General features: G+C 42.3%; 1 protein-coding gene across 2 annotated transcripts in view; it reads left to right on the forward strand.

The window, feature by feature from the left end:
• The window catches only part of fasn (fatty acid synthase), a 92,366-nt gene that overhangs the window by 55,867 nt on the left and 13,746 nt on the right, over positions 1-22,753 (forward strand). For both annotated transcript variants that reach the window (XM_085963589.1, XM_085963590.1), the window contains exons 24-33: positions 560-724; positions 2,106-2,224; positions 5,769-5,923; positions 7,946-8,149; positions 9,554-9,704; positions 15,249-15,427; positions 16,042-16,161; positions 18,331-18,453; positions 18,678-18,901; positions 22,132-22,333. In XM_085963589.1, coding sequence (XP_085819715.1) covers positions 560-724; positions 2,106-2,224; positions 5,769-5,923; positions 7,946-8,149; positions 9,554-9,704; positions 15,249-15,427; positions 16,042-16,161; positions 18,331-18,453; positions 18,678-18,901; positions 22,132-22,333 — 1,642 coding nt within the window. The remainder of the gene's footprint in view (positions 1-559; positions 725-2,105; positions 2,225-5,768; positions 5,924-7,945; positions 8,150-9,553; positions 9,705-15,248; positions 15,428-16,041; positions 16,162-18,330; positions 18,454-18,677; positions 18,902-22,131; positions 22,334-22,753) is intronic.

Genomic DNA, 22,753 nt, shown 5'->3' on the forward strand with positions numbered 1-22,753 from the left:
CTCCACAACCCTCTGGGGTAGAGAATTCCAAAGATTCACCACCCTCTGTGTGAAGAAATTTCTTCTCATCTCAGTCCTGAATGACCTACCCTTTATCCTGAGGCTGTGGCCCCTGGTTCTAGACTCCCCAGCCAAGGGAAACATTCTCCTAGCATCCACCCTATCAAGCCCTGTAATAATTTTGTATGCTTCAATGAGATCCTCTTTCATTCTTCTGAATTCAAGAGAATACAGGCCTAGTTTACGCATTCTCTTCTCCTACGACAGTCCCGCCATCCCAGGAATCAATTTCGTGAACCTTTGTTGCACTCCTTCTATGGCACGTATATCTTTCCTTAGGTAAGGAGACCAAAATTGTACACACTACTCCAGGTGTGGTCTCACGAAGGCCCTATATAATTGGAGTAAGACTTCTTTACTCCTGTTGAAGGCCAGGTTTGAAATCTGAAAGTGAGAATCTCTACAAACATGCAGTGTGTTCTCCAATTCTAGTAGTTGATTTGGGCAAACTTATAATTTTACACACTAATGGTCTTTGCTTGGTTTTGTTTTTAAACAGAGTGAGTGGGCAGAGGTATTCAGCCAGGCCTCGCTGGACCTGATTAGCATGAAGAAGTCTTTCTACGGCTCTGCAATACTTCTGGGTCACAAAAAGGAGGAACCAAAGAGCCCCATTTTCCTCTCTGCCCAGCCAACAGATTTCAGCTGGATTGAGCCTCTGAAAGTAAGTAAAATATCTGAATCCTCCTGAGCATCTCACAGCCAAATGGGTGTCACGGCAGTTATATCCAACAAGAGCTTTACCTCTTGCAGTGTAATTTAGAGTATTTGTGCAGACTGTTGGACTTCCTCTCTTTTTATCAGGTTAAATGTGACAGGGGCAGAGTGGTCACATTGGCTATTTGCAACTGTAGTGGAATTTTATATTTCTTGCTATTTTTCCCCTCCTCTCCTCTGCTGAAGGCACTGACTCCTCCCTTATCTCTGTAATCTCCTCCAGCCCTATAACCCTCCGAGATCTCTGCCCTGCTCTAATTCGGGCCTTTTGAGCATCCCCGATTTTAATCGCTCCACCATTACAGCTGTACCTTCAGCTGTCTCGACCCTAAGCTCTGGAATTTCCTCCCTAAACCTCTCCACCTCTCTTTCCTCCTTTTAAGACGCTCCTTAAAACCTACCTCTCATCTGCCCTCATTTCTACTTAGGTGGCTCTGTGCCAAATTTTGTTTTATGGCACTCCTGTGAAGCGCCTTGGGATGTTTTACTCCGTTAAAGTTGCTATATAAACACTTGTTGATGGTGCACTTAGGCACCTTAACCAGGATTCGTGTGTGACCTTTGACTGTGAATAACTACAGAGAACGGCACAGCTGAGCTCAGTCCTGTCTTTACCCAGTGTTTGGAGGGCTCACTGACAGTGATCAGGAGTGGCAACACAAGCCAAATGCCCACTCCCTAACCTGAGGCCAAACCTTCCTGGTTTTTGTGGGCTGGCTACTCCACTGGAGAAAGTCACTGGAGCCATCAAAGTTATTTTAGTGGAATCTTGTTTTATAATATTGCATCAAAACTCCATTTGTAGAAGTTGGACTTGATCATGATGTGCATCTATCTAGTCAATGCCAAAAGTTTGTGTTAAACCATCATTTCATGCATGTATTCTTTTGTGTTTTTAATTTTTTCCATTATTATTTTCTATTATGAATCACAGCATTCCAGAGTTAAGTTCGGCCAACCATTGGCACCATGCTTATGGCCACTTAAGCCTCATGCTCTGAAATTCCCTCCCTAAACCTTTCCACCTCACCGGCTCCCTCTCCTCCTTTAAGACCCTCCTTAAAATCCATTTCTTTGACCCAAGTTTTTCGTGGTCACCCCTCCTAGTATCTCCTACTTTGACTCTGCATCCATTTTATCTGCTCACGCCTCTGTGGCACGTCGTGGGATATTTTTCAATGTTAAAGGCATTCTATGAACGCAAGTAGTTGTTCAGTGGAATGAAATCACCAGAATTAACTTATTGGTATCAGCAATCCTGAATTCAAAGATCTAAATGCTGTGTGGGACATGCTGGGTCCTATAAAAGTTTATTTTTCTTCTTGCAGGCCATCTTGGAAGTCTCTTCAGAGGAGCCAGTCTGGCTTATGGTCACTAACTGTGGCAATTCAGGAATTGTTGGAATGGTGAATTGCCTTCGTCAGGAACCTGGTGGACATAGAATACGGTGAGATTTTTATCCATGACAAAAAGTAGGGAAACTGGTTTATGGTACCACACTTCCGAATGGCTTTTTTTTTTTTATAAAGTGATTCTTCCCTAGAAGTTTGCCAAGCTGAAATCAGTGTGATCTGGAACGCACTGCCCGACAGGGTGGTGGAAGCAGATTCCATAGTAACTCTCAAAAGGCAATTGGACATGCACTTGAAGAGGACTAATTTGCAGGGTTATAGGGGGGAAAAAAGCTGGGGTGTGCGACTAAATTGGGACGCACTTTCAAAGAGCCAGCGCAGGCCAAATGGATCGAATGGTCTCCGTCTGCACTGTAGGATTCTATATCCTCTGTAAAATATATTCTATCCCTGATGGCTTTGAACCTGATCCTGGAAGTGAAAGCACTTTCTAAATGTTTTTATTGATTTTCTTTTTGGTGTACACTTGTGCATCTCCAGGGTGCCATGGAATGAAACCGCTTGTGTCAGCACCAAAAATGTCACCCTACAGGTCAAGTATAGCATGAACAATTCAGAGACCACAACCCTATACCCCGTCCTCGTGTATCTTAACCTGACCTGTCCTCTGACAAACGGTCCCAATGCAGTCGTGTCAATGCTTTCACTTCTTACCCCAGCTATCATTACTGTCGGTGTAAGTGAGAATGCCAGTTTAATGCTGAGCTGTGGAGTTTTTTGCTTTGAGACTGTCCAAACACATTTTGTGCAAGAGCCTTACATGCAGGCTAGATTTCAAACAAACCCAAAGATAACAGGGCCGTGTACTGTAATAATCAACAGCACCACCCAATCCCAAACTGTACGAGGACACTAATCTACTCCGTCCTTTAGCCAGTCTATTTGTGGCCATTGCCACCCAACCTTCGAACTGATTTCCCTTTTCTGATACAGAACCTGTGACGGTAGATACAAATGATGTTTGAAGACTCTCTATTGTTATATATCTCTTTCCCTGTACATTAACAATGTGCTTCATAGAAACATAGAAGATAGGAGCAGGAGTAGGCCATTCGGCCCCTCAAGCCCGCTCCGCCATTTAATGAGATCATGGCTGATCATCCAAATTCAGTACCCTGTCCCTGCTTTCTCCCCATATCCCTTGATCCCTTTAGCTTTAAGAAATATATCTAACTCCTTCTTGAATATATTTAATGAATTGGTCTCAACTGCCTTGTGTGGTAGAGAATTCCACAGGTTCACCACTCTCTGGGTGAAAAAATTCTTCCTCATCTCTGTCTTAAATGGCTGACCCCTTATCCTTAGACTGTGACCCCTGGTTCTGGACTCCCGACCATCGGGAACATCCTTCCTGCATCTAGTCTGTCTAGTCCTGTTAGAATTTTATAAGTTTCAATGAGATCCCCTCTCATTCTTCTAAACTCCAGCGAGTACAAGCCCAATCGACCCAATCTCTCCTCATACGTCATTCCTGCCATCCCAGGTATCAGTCTGGTGAATCTTCGCTGCACTCCCTCCATGGCAAGAACATCCTTCCTCAGATAAGGTGCTTCCACCTGACACACTTCCAGGAGCTGGATGTTGCTGCTTTTGCTCTCCAAAAAGCTTACTACTTCTGTTACAGCCATCCAGTACAAGTATTTCTATGCAGCTGCCCCGACCGTGCCCCCAACCCCGCCCCCCCCCCCCCCCCCTCCCCCCACCCCCCCACTTTACTTCACTTCATATTGAGACTGGGTGCTGTCGATACTAATCTCAGTCTCACTTAAGGGGCTTCTAAGTAGATACAGTGAAACAATTCATAAAGTGTCAAGCTGGTTTGGGGAGGTAGTGTATTGTCGGGTTGTTTTGAGGGCATCTATTTTGTATTTGACCCATGCCACATTTTCCTCCGGCTCGGTTAAAACTGCTGTTCTTGGGCTATGTTACTCCTCCACCACAAATTTCAGTATACAGTTAGAAAATATTTTGGAACTGAAAAATAATCTTTTAATTTCCCATACCCTCTTGGTAATATCATGTGAAAATTCACTCGGCTGAATTATTTAACAGATCAATTAGTTGTTGCACTCCAGAATGTTTCAGAAAACAAATGAACAGTGTTCCTAGAGAAAAGTGAAATGCAACACCCGTGAGGGTGCACCCTGTGTGCAATTGTACATCACAGCATAGTGGCGCCACTGTGCAGTGGTTAAAATGCTATTTCGCCTTTTAGAAGCGTTCAGCTTCTACAGATAAACATGAAAATGGTGGATTTTATTAAAGCTGCACGAGAGCAGTGGAGTGTGAAAGGCCAGAGAGAGTGGAGTTTAGCATTGGTGGGAGTGACTGGGACAGTTACTGAAATTTTCATTCAGGAGCTATTTAAACTTGCTTGTTTAGTGGCTTAACTGTGGGCTGGTTTGAGTCGATATTAGAAAAAGAGAAGGAGGATCTTGCATTTATGTAATGCCGTTCCCAAAGCACTTCACAGCCAATGAAGTACTTTTGAAATGTAGGCAGCGCTTATTAATTGCTTAAGAGGTTAATTCATTGGGAAAATAGGTGGTGTCATTAGTTGTTCTTTGGCTGTCTTTCCTGTGGCAGTTGGACTATTTTGTAAGTTGAGACAGTACAAGTTTGAGCTGAGTAGGAAGAGATCGATCTCTATCATGAAGGGATGGCCTTCACAGAACTGAAAGGCACCAATGTCCCTGCGGAGGGGGTAGTCTTGGCCTGAGACTGGAGAGGGCGAGCAGGATGAATACAGCTGTTGGAATAGAAGCAAAAGGCTGAGCAGAAATGTATAGTGAGAAAATATTACCAAAGGAGAAAGGGAAAGAAACAGCCTATTAAACAGTGAGGGATAAAAGCATTGTTGTAGGTGGGGGAGAAACATTTTAAAAAAATTAAATGAGAAAACCATGAAAAAGAATCGGGGTAAATGTTCCAAAAAATTGGAGCCAGGATTGGATGGTATAAATCTGAATGCACAAAGTATTCAAACCAGAATTGAAGAGTTAAACGTATCAATAACTAATAGAGGAGATAGCAAAGGCTACCCTTCTAAAATATGCCAATTGTGCCAATGGACTGGGTAGCCAGTGTAACACCTTTGCTCAAGAAGGGAGAGTAGGATAAACCAGGGAACTATAGACCAGGTCGTCCAAAATGCATTGTCAAACTCATCAAATTCGTAACTTGAAATAAAATGATCAAACATTTAGAAATGCATGGGTTACTCGAGGACAGCCAGCATACACCTTTTAAAGGCAAGGGCCTCATTTTGAACTTTCAATGGCAGGCAAAAAACAGGCAAGAGTGAATCGCGCGCCGGTTTTACACCTCGCCTGACGTTCTAATAACTGATGAACGGTAGCAGAGCACTGTATCTGTAAATCAGCTTCCAAACAACAGATAACAACTTTGAAAGAAAAAATGTTTGAGATATATTCTGGTAGTTTAGGTTCATCCAACTTGTGCTGCTTGTGATTGTAACTACATTTATAACCATATTATCTGGGGTGATAGGTTTTTCAGTACATTAGCATTAACCTGCAGACATGAATATTAAAAAAAGATACATTTATCTGCCCTCAGGTGTGCATTTGTAACAAATTTAATCTCGTCCTCGCCTGTTCCATCTCTGGACACTTGCGGGAAGGACATGAAAACCATTCTCCACAATGACCTGGTGATGAACGTCTATCGTGATGGACACTGGGGGAGTTTCCGACACTTTTTCTTACAACAAGGTATTGCTCTTGTCTGTAAATATCACTAAATTAATTTAATCTGTTTAACGAAGATTTATGCTCCACATAAAAATGAATGGACCATTCTCCAATTTAAGATTTTTCATCCTCGCTACAGCTACCTGTCCCCTCCCATCTGCATCGTGTACAAGATTTCATGCTGGAAACAACAATGAAAGATTTTGCTACCAGGATTGAGAAATTTGGGAGCTTGCCTTTCATAGTCTGGGAGGGAATGTCTCAAAGTGTTTGTTCTCATCCAAGCACCCCTATAAATCTAAACCGAGGAGGCCAAAATAAATCTTGGTAGCTCTTTACAATCCAAGGCAAACCTGGTTTTCCAGTCTGTGGAATTGGATCTTTGAGTTGCCGTAGCAACTTCCTACAGGCTGATTCTGGTGGGACAGGAACACCTGATGTAGCGTGACTCCTATTGGAGCCTTCATTTGACAGCTTATTCGTGAGAGGAACAGCCCCAGTGATGCTCGGGCTTTAATAGCGCATTATCTGTTAGCGTTGTTATCGGGAAGAAAAGGACAGGTAGGTGAGGAAAAAAGAGGGACCAGCACCATGACAATTTAAAGAATGTGGAAGTCCAAAGCAGATGTATATAATATTTGACACCTCTTGTTTGCTTTGTTGTGTTGGATTAGGTGAAAGAATCATTCCAAAACAATTATGGGACTTCAGTTTCCATTGAGGGCGGTTGACATTGAGCATATTTTGATGCTCTAGTGAGATGATGTCATACACTCTGGAAGATGAAAGTGGCTCAGGCTGTTTGTTCTTTTTTAAATGAGATTAGAATTAAAGCCCCTATTGAAGTTTACATTAATGAACATTGTGGATTGTTTTCTGGAATGAGAATGTTTATAATGATTGAGGATAGTTAAAAGGTAAATCCTTAATGTGTTATTAATTTAGCAGGAAGCCTGCCTGTCAATTATTTCACGTTTGAATCTGTCCGATCAGGTTTCAGTCCCTGCCACAGCACTCAAACTGTTCTAATCAAAGTCACAAAGGACATCCTCTGTCACTGTAACCGTAGTGCATTATCCCACATTGTCCTCCATAACCTCTACAGCCTTTGACACAGTCGACCATACCATCCTCCTTCATTGCCTTTCCTCTGTTGTCCAGCTCCGTAGGATTTTTTTTAAATTCGCTTATGGGATGTGGGTGTCGCTGGCAAGGCCAGCATTTATTGCCCATCTCTCATTGCCCTTGAGAAGGTGGTGGTGAGCCGCCGCCTTAAACCGCTGAAGTCCGTGTGGTGATGGTACTTCCACAGTGCTGTTAGGTAGGGAGTTCCAGGATTTTGACCCAGCAACGATGAAGGATTGGCGATATACTTCGAAGTCAGGATGGTGTGTGACTTGGAGGGGAACTTGGAGGTGGTGGTGTTCCCATGCGCCTGCTGCCCTTGTCGTTCTAGGTGGAAGAGGTCGCGGGTTTGGGAGGTGCTGCCGAAGAAGCCTTGGCGAGTTGCTACAGTGCATCTTGCCCTCGCTTGGTTCCACTCTTGCCTATCTGATCGTAGCCAGAGCATCTCCAGCAATGGCTTCTCTTCCCGCCTCTGCACTGTTGACTTCAGAGTCCCCCCCAGGGATCTGTCCTTGGCCCCCTCCTCAAATACATGCTAGCCTTTGGCAACATCATCCACAGACGTGAGGTCAGCTTCCACATGTATGCTGACCACATCTCTACCTGTCCTCCACCTCTTGACCCTTCCACTGCCTCTGTGTTGTTAGACTGCTTGTCTGATATCCAGTCTTGGATGAGCCGCAGTTACAGTGGCCCGGAAGCAAGTCCCTAACTAGACTTACTGACTGTAGGAATGGTGAGCAGATAGGGAAAGAGATGAGGGGGTGGGGGAAATAACATTTAATTTCCTTTTCACTAAAGACTGTTTACCTTATGAACAATATGTCAAGTTACTCAAGTAACATGCCCCAGCCTTTCTGCACTGCGCATGCTTTCAAATTAAATCAGAAACTGTAAAAACGGGTTTTGTCCTTGCAGGCCAAAATAAGGAACTGACAGAGTTTGCCTACGTGAATGTGCTGACCCGTGGAGACCTCTCATCTCTCCGCTGGATTTTATCGCCGCTACAACACTTCCATTCCAGCGACCCTAATATTCAGCTATGCAAGGTGTATTATGCATCTCTCAACTTCCGTGATATCATGCTGGCAACTGGCAAACTGCCACCCGATGCCATCCCTGGTAAGGCCTTCTGATTCTAATGTAGCTCTGTAGACTTTAAAATGATTGCATTGTTGTGTCTCTTTGCACTTTAACATCCCCAACCCCCAAAAAAAGTTCTGAATGGAGGTGGACTGACGGAATGAGATTCAGTGGTAGAGAATATAATGCTCAAAATAACAGGGTGGGGGGGGGGGGGGGGGGTGTCTATGTAAATACTTTTCCACAATAAATGTAAGCACTTCTTGGGTCCGATAAACCTACTACTCTTGTCATTCTGCAGGATTTACTTTTGACAGATATGATTACAGGGGGTGGTTCCCTTTGGGGATACTCCCACGACCTGCCTGAGCCACCCTGCTGTCATCATTACCAAAACCATCCGGCATGGACTGGTTGGGCCGAATGGCCTGTTTCTGTGCTGGATATTCTCTGTAATTCACACTATACTATTTAAGAGTGTTTCACTGGGAAATGTAATGCCCTGTGTTTGCACCAAATGGCTGTGCATTTCCAGAAAAGAAATGGAGCAATGCCATAGAGCTGTTTGTGGATGGACCTGTGCTTCCTGTTGAAATGAATGAGACATAGGGGTAATTTTAACCTAACCCTGCCGTCAGGAAACTCACGGGATCAGGTGGAACGCCAGCTTTACACCCCGCCCAATATTACTCTATAGTGACTTCAATGGAGAAAAAGAAAGACTTGCATTCCTATAGCACCTTTCACGACCACCAGACGTCCCAAAGCGCTTTACAGCCAATGAAATACTTTTTGAATTGTAGTCACTGTTGTAATGTGGGAAACGTGGCAGCCAATTAGTGCATAGCAAACTCCCACAAACAGCAATGTGATAATGACCAGATAATCTGTTTTAGTGATGTTGATTTGAGGGATAAACATTGGCCAGGACACCGGGGATACCTCTCCTGCTATGCCATGCGATCTTTTACGTCCACTTGAGAGAGCAGACGGGGCCTCGGTTTAATGTCTCATCCGAAATATGGCACCTCCGACAGTGCAGCACTCCCTCAGTACTGCCCTGGAGTGTCAGCCTAGATTTCTGTGCTCCAGACTCTGGAGTGGGACTTGAACCCACAACCTTCTGACTCAGAGGCGAGGATGCTACCAACTGAGCCACAGCTGACACAGTAAAATCAGCATTACACCCGATCCCTTCAGTCTCCCGATGGGCGGGTTAGGTTAACATTGCCCCCATAGGGTCTGGTTTTCAGTATGCTACTGATGATTGGACCTAAGCCTGGGAGAGCAGTGCAGGGTTACGTTCCCAAAACAAATACTCTTACTAAGTTGTCAGTACAGTTCAGTTTTTCTGGGTTTTTTCCTCATGCACACTTTCCATCAAATATCCAGAATCGTGTTTCATTTCTGTCTGCACTGTCAATTTTTTGTCTCGTTTCCTAGGTGATGCAGCTCTGCAGCACTGCCTGTTGGGAATGGAATTTTCAGGTCGTGACCCCAGTGATGGGAGAGTGATGGGACTGCTCCCTGCCAAGGGACTGGCAACAGTTGTAGATTGTGACAAGCGATTCTTGTGGGAAGTTCCTGAAAATTGGTATGTATTTAACAGCATTTCTTGGGAACATTAAGCTTGTTGACATTGCCCAAGCAATATAATGTTGCAGGTCCATCGAGTGTTAGGGTATAAGATCAGAAAACACTTAAGACCTTGAAATTAGGCTGTTTGAACAGAGATGTTGAACCAAACAGGCTAATGCCTCAATTAAAAAAAAGACAAAGGAATCACATGTGCGATTTTATACAAAATATTCCCTAAATGGGCTACCTATGTGAATTTATAGACAAACCGTTGGGATTGAGGAGAAATTTGTGTAAATAAAGAACTTCCATTTATAAAGCTGCTTCTTCATGTTTTCACGGTGTCTTAAACACTTCACGTCTCATGAATTACCTTTGAAGTGTAGTCACTGTTGACTGTGGGCAATTGTATTCAGATTACTAATGTGTTCCGATTACTAAAAGTCTCCAAAAACAGGTTGTGATACAGATTTTTCTTTTTTTTTTACACCTCCCTTTGTTCTTTCTCTGTGACATTCATGGTTGTCTCCAGTCACCATCATTGTTATTCTGGGACTAGCTCTTGTCAGCTGAGACAGAAGGGCAGGGTTATAGAAAGAACTGTAACCAAATTGTATTAACTTTTGTAGACAACTGGGGTGATCCTTTTTTTTTTCCCCACACTTAGACACGACAAACACGTACCACTCTTTAACCTATCGTAGAAAAAGATAAAACTTAACATGAAATCCTTATATATTTCGACCTGGAATATCCAAGGTCTACGCTCTTCACTGCGAGAAGTGAAGAGTAGGACCCCAGAGTTCATAGAGGAAACTAAAGATCTAGATATTATCATTTTACAGGAAACTTGGTATAAAGGAAAAGGACACACCGTCTGTCCCCAAGGGTACACTGAGCTAGTGGTCCCCTCCAATAAATTACCAAGTGTAACCCAAGGCAGAGACTCCGGAGGCATACTGATCTGGTTTAAAACAGAACTTAAGAATTACATCAAATTTATAAAAAAGGGCGAAAACCATATGTGGCTCAAACTTGAGAGGGAGATTATCTCAAACACCCAAGATGTTTACATTTGCGCACTTTATATCCCTCCAATCGATTCCCCGTACTACAAAGAGGACACCTTCTCCAACATGGAGGGGGAAATTATCCAATACCAGGCCCAGGGGAACGTGTTGATCTGTGGGGACCTCAATTCAAGAACGGGCGAAGAACCAGACTTCACCAATAATCAGGGAAACAATTACGTATTCGGGAATAACCACTTTGACATCCCTTCCCTTCCATACAGGCATAACTGCGACAAGCAGTCAAATACCAACGGTAAACAGCTACTACAGCTCTGTCGAAACCTGGGTCTGTACATTGTCAATGGTAGGTTCATAGGAGACCTCCTAGGAAGATCGACCTACTGCTCACCTCTTGGCTGCAGCACAGTAGACTATATGATTACAGACTTGGACCCATCCTCTTTCAGAGCATTCACAGTCAAACCACAAACAACACTGTCAGATCACAGTCAAATTACTATGTTTCTCAAAAAGACAGAAACAAACAACATAGAAACACAACCCAGTAAACTGTACAACACCAAAAAATCGTACAGATGGGCCAAAAACGACACGGAAAAATACCAGAAAACAATTAGCAATGCATCAACTCAAGCTCTCTTAGACACCTTTCTGGATAACATATACACTCACAATAAAGAAGGCGTAAACCGGGCAGTTAGTAAACTAAACAATATTTTTGATAATTTGGCAACAAATGCAAACTTGAAAGCTCGCAAGAACAAACCCAAAACAAAAAACTATGAAAAATGGTTTGACCATGATTGCCATAACATGAGGAAAAAACTTAGAAAACTATCAAACCAAAAACACAGACATCCAGAAAACGAGGAATTACGCCTTACTTATTGTCAGACGCTAACACAATACAGAAACACACTCAGGACCAAAAAAGAGCAATTTATTAAGAATACACTCAGCTCCATGGAGGAATCCATTGAGTCGAATTGTTTCTGGGACAACTTGAAAACACTACACAAAAAACAACACGACGATTTGTCCATTCAAAATGGGGACACATGGGTAAACCACTTTGAAAAATTATACCAGAAAAACACACTAGGACCAGAGCAACACCAAATACGCAAAAAACTTGAAAAGCTTGAAATGGCCATAAAAGATAACCAAAACCCGCTAGACGCCATAATAACAGAAAAAGAACTTCTTGAAAAACTCAAGGACCTGCGACCAGGAAAAGCTTGCGGGACAGACGGCATACTAAACGAGATGATTAAACACGCAGACGACAAACTGAAACTGGCTATCCTAAAACTCTTCAACTTGGTTCTGAGTGTCGGTTATTTCCCTGACATCTGGAACAAAGGACTCATAACACCCATATACAAAAGTGGGGACAAAATCGACCCAAACAACTATCGAGGCATCTGTGTAAACAGTAACCTGGGGAAGGTATTCTGTAGCATCATAAACAAAAGACTTATAAACTTCCTTGAAGAGCACAATGTCTTGAGTAAAAGCCAAATTGGATTCCTGCCAAACTATAGAACATCCGATCATATCTTCACCCTACAGACCCTAATTGACAAACACGTTCACCATAACAAAAGCAAAATCTACGCATGCTTTGTAGATTTCCAGAAGGCTTTCGACTCCATCTGGCATGACGGTTTATTCCTGAAACTTATCGAAAGCGGGGTAGAAGGTAAAACATATGATGTAATTAAATCAATGTATACAAACAATAAATGTGCAGTTAAAATTGGAGACAAACAAACAAAATACTTCCCACAGGGGCGGGGGGTGACGCAGGGCTCGCCAATCTCACCGACACTCTTTAATATTTACATTAATGGATTGGCAAAACTACTTGAACAATCTACAGCACCCGGCCTCACCCTATATGAATCCAAGGTTAAATTCCTCCTCTATGCCGACGACCTGGTTCTGCTGTCACCAACTAAGGAGGGTCTACAGCAGAACCTGGACCTGCTGGAGTCGTACTGCCAGACTTGGGCCCTGACAATAAATCCCCAAAAAACCAAAGTCCTTGTGTTCCAGCAAAGATCCAAACAACATGGACCCACAATAAATTTCACAGTAGGAACAACCAAAATTGAACAAACCACTCACTACACATACTTGGGCTTAAAAATCAGTTCTACGGGAAACTTCAAACTGGCTGTGAATGAACTGAAAGAGAAAGCAAGAAGGGCTTTCTATGCCATCAAAAAATCAATCCAAATAGAAATCCCAATTAGCATTTGGCTCAAAATTTTCAAATCAGTAATTGAACCAATTGCACTCTATGGCAGTGAGGTCTGGGGACCACTAACACAACAAGATTTTGCAAAATGGGACAAACACCCAATTGAGATCCTACATGCGGAATTCTGTAAAAGTATCCTCCGGACTCAAAGGAAAACAGTAAACAACGCATGCAGGGCGGAACTAGGCCAATACCCATTAATAATCACTATCCAAAAAAGAGCCACCAAATTTTGGAATCACCTACAAATGAGCAACCCCCAATGCTATCACTACGACGCCCTGAAATGCCAAGAGCTGACCATAAAGAAGAATACCCTCAGTCAACTAGTCCTGGGACTCAATAAAGTAACTAATAACAATACTAACAATAACCAGCCCCAGGACAGTGACAGGGTAACACAAAGAATTCGACCCAACACAATCGTCGCTAAGCAAAAGGAAAAATATCTGTCATATTGGGCAGAAACAACAAAAACCCAAAGCAAACTCAATTGCTACTTGGCCCTAAACAGACAATACAACATAGCTGATTACCTGACCATGGTAAAGGATAACAAACTGAGAAGAACCTTGACAAGGTACAGACTTAGCGAACATAGCCTAGCGATCGAAAAAGGCAGACACAGGCAGACCAGGCTGCCAAGAGAAGACAGGATATGCTCTCACTGCAGTCAGGGAGTAGTTGAGACAGAGATGCACTTCCTCACAGCCTGTGGAAAATATCAGGGCATCAGAGAGAATTTCTATCAAAAATTCTCACAAATATGCCCTGAATTCAGAAATCTGACTGACAACCAAAAACTCCCATTCCTACTGGGGGAGGAGAGAAGCTGTGTAACACTGGCGGCACACTATGTTACAGCTTGCCATGAACAGAGGGACAACCAGTAAACTAAGACAAGAGTATATATAAACAAGGCGAAAATATATTTATAAACTCAGGGATATACCTGTTTATACACTGTATGAATGGAACCGCGTTTATGTGTTCAACCATAAATGTATTTTGATGCTTTGGCAACATAAGATGTACCTTATCATGCCAATAAAGCGATTTGTATTGTATTGTATTGTACTCTGTTTGGCCCCAAAGCAGCGCTCCATCTGGTGGCCGGAACTGATAAAAATTCATTTCCGTTGAGCAGTTATGTGCAGTTATAGGTTGAGGTTGTGATCCGAACATTGTCCTTTGATTAAAATCCTGCCACTACCACGAGTTACCAAGGAGCCTTAAAACATAAACATTTGACACATCCGTGTAGAACAAAATGATATTTAAAGTAGTCCCACATTTGTATACTCTACCATAATGGAGTGTGTCATCTACAATCAATTAGATTTCACACACAAAATGACATTTCTTTAAAAGTTGTTTGATTTCTCCTAACCCTAGAACAGGTAGGTAAATAGTTGTACTTGTTTCCAGATTTTTCCCCTTTTTTCTTCCCTTTCTATCCTAAAGGTAGTGACACATGCGATTCTGTGAGTGGCAGCAGCAGCCCTCTATGACCAAGTGATTGTCCTTCAGGTTTGAGGCTAGTGTTTGCAAACAAGTATTTGCTGGCTATTTAGTTGCCTCACAACTGAAACCTATTCTGTCCTCATTCAAAGACCTTCTCTTGCTCTTGCTCTCACTTACTCACGCACTCTTTCGCCCTTGTGCTCTCTCTCTCACGTCCTTTCTCTCGCCCTTGCGCGCTCTCTCTCTCTCTCTCTCTCTCTCTCTCTCTCTCTCGCCCACACTGCAGGAGCCTAGACAATGAGTATTGGCCAGGTTTTTGATCATAGCATTACAATCAAGCCTGATCCTGTCCTCATCCAAGGTTGACTCATGCACTTTTTAGCAAGGGTTACTGAATAGGCATTAGGGACAGGAACTCTGTTGATTTTAACCATCGCCATCCCACAGGTGTTGAGGCCAATTGTAAAATGCTCATTGCTATCCCTGCTGAGATCAGTGAACTCAGCACAGAATAGGGATCACACCTGGTCTGTATGATTCAGTAGCGCACAATACAATTAATTTACCCAGTGATTCATTAGGGGCGCTCCATATTTTCACACAATTTCTGATTTCTCTCTGTATTGTACGATCTGTATTATTGTTGCATGATTGCACACCTTGATGTCCAACAGAGGTGTTCAAATACTTGTCAGAATAAGTCCTAGGAGTTGATGTTTAGTTGTTTCTTTATAGTTTTCTTATTGGTGTATGAAAAATTGCATTGCTATTTATTCATTCTTTGCTCTTTATTAAGGACTTTGGAGGAGGCTGCTTCGGTGCCTGTTGTTTATACTACTGCATATTATGCATTAGTGGTGCGAGGTCGAATTAAGAAGAACCAGAGTGTACTTATCCATTCGGGGTCTGGAGGTGTTGGACAGGCTGCCATTTCCATTGCCCTCAGTATGGGATGTCGTGTCTTTACTACTGTCGGTAAGTGAAATGAGATTTTTTTTAAGTTATAGAAGGGTTCAATTATTAGGCAATAATATCAAGAGGGTATAGATGTATCTTTGACTTGGTGCATCCGTCTATTGGCATGACGTGATGCCTAGTACTTAAAAACACAACTTAAGATAAATCTTGCTAGTTACATTTTAGTGTGATTGCAACGTATTTGCTTGTTGATGTCAGTGATTCACCAACTTTGATGGCAGGAACCAAATCAATTAACAGGTTTTGATGTTTACGCTCAATTATATATTTAATGTGGATTTTAACATGTTTCGGGACCAATCTAAATTCTTCTTTATGAATACTGTATGCAGTGGCTGCTGCTGTGTGTTGGGATTTCTAGTGATTCAAACTGCCTTGCTGATGAACAGCAGTAGTTGCTTTATAACAAATGTATCTATGTACTTTTCAATCAAAATTGCAAATCTACATTAAATATGCAGAACACATACCTTTTATTGATGGACACATTGGGGTGGGGGGGTTGCATATAGAAGTATTTGCAGGGGCTTTTTAATTAATGTGTAAGATCATTTTAAAATGATTATAACAATGGGGCACTGACTGACCAGTTTTCTAATCGCTCCCTGTAGGTTCTGCAGAGAAGCGTGCCTACCTTCAGAAACGTTTCCCACAGTTGAATGACGAATCTTTTGCAAATTCTAGAGACGCTTCCTTTGAGCAGCATGTGCTACGAGTGACTGGTGGTAAAGGTGAGCTCTTATTTGTTTAACTAGAATAACTGCGTAACAAATAGCCCAGTAAGAAAGCTTGCCAGCTTCACAATCCAGAGAACGTTGGTTAAATTTATTGGACTTGAATTGCCTGCTTTGGGCAAATTCAGATGAAGTGGCCTAGGGTAATAGAAAGCTCAACTGACTCCTGCACATTAGAACATTTTCAACTAGACTATGAAAGTCTGTCATCATCTGTTTCGCCCATGCTACTAGTACAAGCTGCGTGATTATATTGTAGAGTAGTTTGTAACTAAGTCTGCTTCCTAGATGATACACAGAATGTGATTGTATAGGGGACAAGGAGTTAGAGAGGACCTTTACTGAGTGCCTGTAGTCTCGGTCGGTGAACTGAAGTTTGATTTAGCGCTCTCCTCTTTTGGAGGTGAAAGACTGATTAGGGGAAGTTTTGTTTCCTTTGAATTTTCAGGAATAAATGATATTGTCACTTTTTATGGCTGGGAAGAAAGTCTGAAGCGGATCAGGTAGCAGGATAACTAGTTGCCCAATTCTACTTGTAGATTCTGAATTCATTCCAAAGCACAATTACGATATTATTTAATCTTTGTACAGCCTTCATTTTAAAACCGTGAAATTCTATGGGTATTGCTGGCAGATATTAGACTCTGCTACTGCCTGACTCTAAAACTTTTCCCGTGGATTTGACTTTCAAGAGTGTTTGTTTATGGATTTTACCAACTCCGACATTTTACTGTTGGACAGATCTACTTTTTTCCCCCAAACAATCCAATTCGCACTTGTTCCAATAGGCATTAGTAGCAGTAATTTAAAATGGATATTACCAAACCAAAACAGTTTTTGTTTCCCAGGCATTTTTTGTTTTGCCATTAACATTGTTAAAGCACCAACAAAATGATCTATTTATGGCAGTAAGATTACTATTAGCAGCTGAATCAGCAAAGTATATTCTTATTTGTTGAGGTGGTTACTGACTGGAATCTGAACCGTTTATTCATATTTCTTTTTTTTGCCTCAACCAGAATGTGAAAATAAACTATAAACGAAATAATTCCAGCTTTATTAGAGTGCAACTATGTCGTGTGTCTGTGATACCACCTAGTCATTCACCTGTGGTCTCTAACTATGAAGGGGAACTATTGGGCAAAAGCAGAAGGCCTTTGAAACAGTATTTAAAGGCTGTTTAGACAATTAAAAGCTGCTGCGAAGATTGATTATGATGTAGCAGCTCATGAAGTTAGGAGGGTTATTAAGGAGGTGACATGGGATCAGTGAGTTGGGTTCGTTCACAGAGGCATGCAACTACGTAAAAATGATCCTAGATCAGAAAATAGGTCTTTTGAGCTAGTTGTTTCAGGACTTGTATCGGATGCTTTGAAGGCCCACAAAGTAATCCGAATTTTGACCCCGTCAATATTGCTTTGGCTTTATATAAGATTGCTGGGCATTGTAAGGCTCATTTCAACATGGATACAGTCCTTTGGGACTGTACTTAAAAAGGGCAAAGGAGCTTAGGGCTGTCTTATCTTTCTTCAATGACGTTAAAGTCCCTATGCAAGTTAAGCTTGTGGCCTATAAGACATATCCCGATGGTTCTTCATGGTTCAGAAATCCCAGGTGTACAATGGAAGGGCCCATGTGGAATATTTGGGACCAAGCTGTGATGTGTATTTGTGGCAAAACTGTTGTGGGGAGGGAGGATTCTGGCCTACATTAATCTGTTGCTGAGTACCCTGGAGGTGGAATCAGCTCCATAGTAGGCGAGTCTCTCTGATTAAAGTTTCCCACAGAAGGATGTGGATTAAACAGGATGATGAGGAAAGATGGTACATGGCACCGCACTTGGATGTGTGTAAAGTCAAATTGGCTGTCATGTTGCTGATGCCTATGTTGGTCCTTCCACCTCCTGAAGCCATATGGGCACTGTATAGCTGATGAGAAAACTAGAGACCTGAGGATGATGGCTGCACCGCCAACTGGTAGAACGACTGTTTAATGACAAATGGTCTGTGTCCAAGCTGTGGTCAGGTAGCAGTAGGCATGCACATTTTATAGCGATTGCTGCTGTGAGGAGCTCTTTGTCCTTACTGCATTAAGTATTGATTATGGAGAATAATCTTCCCCTGAACATTGTCAATTAATCTAACTTTGTGATGCCATTGCCCGCAGGAGTGGACCTGGTGCTGAATTCGTTAGCTGAAGAGAAGCTGCAGGCCAGTCTACGTTGCCTGGCTCGGCATGGATGCTTCCTTGAGATTGGCAAATATGACCTTTCTAATAACAATCCACTCGGTAAGCATGTTGCAGTACAAACGCAAGTCTAGTAACTATTTACCGATTAAAACAGTGGTCTCCAAACTGTTATTAGGTTTCTGTATATTTACATATCAAATTATTTTAATCTGTGATGAATTGAACTAAAGTCATTTCCAGTAATCTTTTCTTTCTATACAATATGTTTTAGTCACGGGGCTCAATTTTAGCCGTCCTTTGTGATGAGCATACATTATTTTCAGGCATGGCTGTTTTCCTGAAGAATATTGCATTCCATGGAATCCTGCTTGATGCCCTGTTTGAGGAAGGAAACAGTGAGTGGGAGGAAGTATCTGAGCTCCTGAAGGATGGAATACACAGCGGTGTGGTCAAACCACTGAAGACCACGGTGTTCGATCGAGATGATGTGGAAGCTGCTTTTCGTTTTATGGCACAGGGTAAACACATTGGAAAAGTTGTTCTGAAGGTGAGGTCAAAAAACATTTGGTCATGTTCCTCTTCACTTCTGAAGGATTTTTTAAAAATTCGCTTATGGGCATCGTTGGCAAGGCCAGATTTATTGCCCATCCCTAGTTGCCCTTGAGAAGGTGGTGGTGAGCCGCTTTCTTGAACCGCTGCAGTCCGTAGGTGGTGGAAAGGATGATCTAGCTCCAGCAAGCTGCCTTCAATTGGGAGGATAAGCAGATTCGAAACTCTTCTTATAAAGTTGGTGTGATTTGAAGAGCCACCAGCAAGCACTGCAGTGTGTTGAATATTCTGGGCCCACCTCCGATTGAGTCAGATGTTGTGCTCCTGCTAATCGCCCCACCCAACATTTTTGCCAAGAACTGACAAAACTAATTGTGTGTGGCTTGTAGTTAAAGAATAGGGTGTGAGACAAACCTAGGTGCCGAATCTAGAAAGACCGGTTTGTGAAGCAAATGCTTTAACCTTTTAAGTACTGTACTTGGGTGTCCTTTGCATAGAAACATAGAAGATAGGAGCAGGAGTAGTCCATTCGGCCCCTCGAGCCTGCTCCGCCATTTAATGAGATCAGTCCCTGCTTTCTCCCCATATCCCTTGATCCCTTTAGCCTTAAGAAATATATCTAACTCCTTCTTGAATATATTTAATGAATTGGCCTCAACTGTACAGATCATTAAACCTGGTCTACCCCGGGAGCCTCAATACCAGAAACCCCTTCCCTCCCCAAAATCCCACAGTTCTCTCCCACTCTCATGCCGAATGAGTAGGAGTCTCCACTCTGTCGCTCCTGCTCTTTCTCTCTCCCCATCCAAGCCATGATTTCCTCTCTTCTTTCTGTCCCCTTCTCTCTCAATCTCTCTTTTTGCATCTCTTTCTCATTCTGTCTGTGTCTCACTCTCTGTCTCTCTCTCTCTCTTGGTGTCACTCCCTTTCTTCCACCAACACAGCCCTGGCTTACTGGGTTTTCTCTTTCTCTGACTCTCGTGTCTCTGTCTCTCACTATCTCTTGCCCCTCTGTGTGTTTCTCTCTCGTGTCCCTTTCATTATCTACCTCTGTCTCTCTCTCTCATTCTCTTCCCCTCCCTCAAGTCCTGGATCCCTCTGTGCTCTCCCTCTCCCCCTCTGAGGGAGGGCGGTAGGTAGTAATCAGCAGGCAGCTTTCAGAGGTGCTGTACACAAAATACCTTCTGTCATATCTCTAGGAGGAAATTATAAAGTTAAATTCAAGAAACCTATTGCATCATTGTAAAAAAAAAAAAAAACCTCAACATATTGGATCATTATAGGATCATTTGCAATTCATTTTATTCTCATAATGGGGAAAAATCAATTTTGGTATAAAATTACTGCTTTGGTAGTGCTAATCTCAGTTTGGAGAAACCTAAATAAAGAGCAGAGAGTGCCAAACTGAGCAGTGTTACGCCAGCCAAGATCCAAATCTAAAATTCTGTGTCGTGTAATGACCTCCTTCTATGCGGTAATCGTTTATGATTCTATGATTTCAATACATCATTTTGCTCTGTAGCCTATAGCTGGCATCAGCTGAGCAGCTACCTACTGATAGTCGGGGCTCCAAGGTGTTGGATCTCAAAGAATATTAAAACTGTTAATACCTCCTGTGAGATGGGCGGTTTTAAACGCATTTTGACATTAAATAGTTAAGGAGAGTGTTTTATATTTAAAGTTCTTTGGCTACCTGAACTTTCCTTTTTAAAATTCATCATTAAGGAAATGAATAGGAAAACCTGTAAAATAAATTGCAGCCAATCTGCAGGATACCTGACTATGACATGTTTTGCAATTTCATGAATGCATTGTCAATCTAGGGAACCGAATAAAACAATCATCTTCCAAATAGACTAATAAATAATTGAGAAATGCCATCAGGCTTGGTGTTGCTCATGAAGTTGGGCAAGTTGATCTCCTTTTATCCTATAGACAGCGGCCACCTTCCCAAACCGCTGATATATATATTTTTTTCTATTCGTTCAAGGGATGTGGGCGTCGCTGGCATGGCCAGCATTTATTGCCCATCCCTAATTGCTCTTGAGAAGGTGGTGGTGAGCCGCCGCCTTGAACCGCTGCAGTAGTGGTTGGTACAACTGAGTGGCTTGCTAGGCCATTTCAGAGGGCAGTTAAGAGTCAATCACATTGCTGTGGGTCTGGAGTCACATATAGGCCAGACCAGGTAAGGTCGGCAGATTTCCTTCCCTAAAGGACATTAGTGAACCAGATGGGTTTTTACGACAATCCGGTAGTTTCATGGTCACCATTACTGATACTAGCTTTTTATTCCAGATTTATTTAATAAACTGAATTTAAATTCCCCAGCTGCCGTGGTGGGATTTGAACTTGCGCTTCCGGATCATTATTCCCTGCCTCTGGATTAACAGCCCAGTAACATAACCATAATACCACCGTACCCCTATAACCATAATACCACCGTACCCCTATAACCTCATGAAACAACTTCTCTATATTTAGCAATTGCTCGCAACATGACTAACTTAATTTAGCATTTCCTTTTGAGTCTATCGGGGCTGGGTGCATTGCTCTCCTTTGTGGTCTCATTCTATCTTCTTTGTGAGTAATTTCCTCTTTAAGTTGCAACCTTGTAAGGGCACGGTCATCTTCAGATTCATTTGTAAATACTGGCACAAAAAAAAATTAAAGACATCTGCCACTCCTTGATTATTAGTTATCATGTTCCCCTTGTGAACCCTTCTTTGTCACCTGTTTTCCCCAAGTACATTTATAGAAATATTCTCTTTCCATATTTTTTGTAATTGTATTCTCATTACCTTTTTTTCATTATCTCTTACCTGTGGTTTTATATTTTCTTTATCCCTTACGTCCCCTGTTGCCCACATTGTTTTCCGACCTCCTTTACTGCGCTTTTTACCTAATGGAGTATATTTTTCTGCAGTCCCCATATTATCAAAGTAGCCTGTGAGCACATTTGATTCTCCGTTAGAAGCTCCTGCTTGGGCCAACACTTGAAACCAGTGGCCTCAGGTAGACGAGTTTCATTCACTGTTAGCTGGGTTGTGAGGTGGAATTGGGAAGGGGGAGTAGGGAGGGAAACCACTTATACTGCCCATGTTGCCCTGTTAGGATTTCACCTTGTGCTGACTGATGGTGAAGCAGCTTTGATGATGGTGGTGCTGGTGGAAAGGTGGAAATAATAGTCTCATCATATTTAAAGAACTGTCATGGTGTGTCACTAAACAGGTTCGAGAAGAAGAAGGCAAATCCCCTTCTGCATACTCAGAACAGCTCTCCATTGCTGCAGTGCCCCGCACTGCATGTCCAGCAACAAAGTCTTATATCATCACAGGAGGTCTGGGAGGTTTTGGTTTGGAGCTGGCAAACTGGCTGATCGAGAGAGGTGCTCAGAAACTGGTGCTGACATCCCGATCTGGAATACGCAATGGTAAGTTTAGTTTAGTTATCAAAACTTGTTGCTGATTATGGGATCTTACTATGTGTAATATAGCTGCTATGTTTGCCTGCATAATAAGTCACAGTTACCAAGTACAGTAGTTCATTGTATGTGGTACTCTAAGATGCCATATAAATGCAAGTCTGTCTGTCAAACTTGTGTGCGTGTGTGTGATAAATCTTTTTGTAGCTTTTTAAAGATCCAATTTAGCAAAAGTAAATTCTTACCTTCACTGCATTTTTGAAAATATCTTTTATTTGTTTTGACCAATGCTAACCACTCCGTGTAAAATGATTGTAGTGTTACAAGAATTCTAAGTATGGCTTCAGTTTTCTATTAGGTAGAAAGAAATCTCCATTGAGTGTTATCTTTGGAACTAAAACACATAAACAATTGCCATAATCTGTGATG

The sequence above is a fragment of the Somniosus microcephalus genome, chromosome 21, assembly GCF_052327205.1.
Source record: "Somniosus microcephalus isolate GS21.2 chromosome 21, FLI_Smic_1.0, whole genome shotgun sequence".
Classification (NCBI taxonomy): domain Eukaryota; kingdom Metazoa; phylum Chordata; class Chondrichthyes; order Squaliformes; family Somniosidae; genus Somniosus; species Somniosus microcephalus.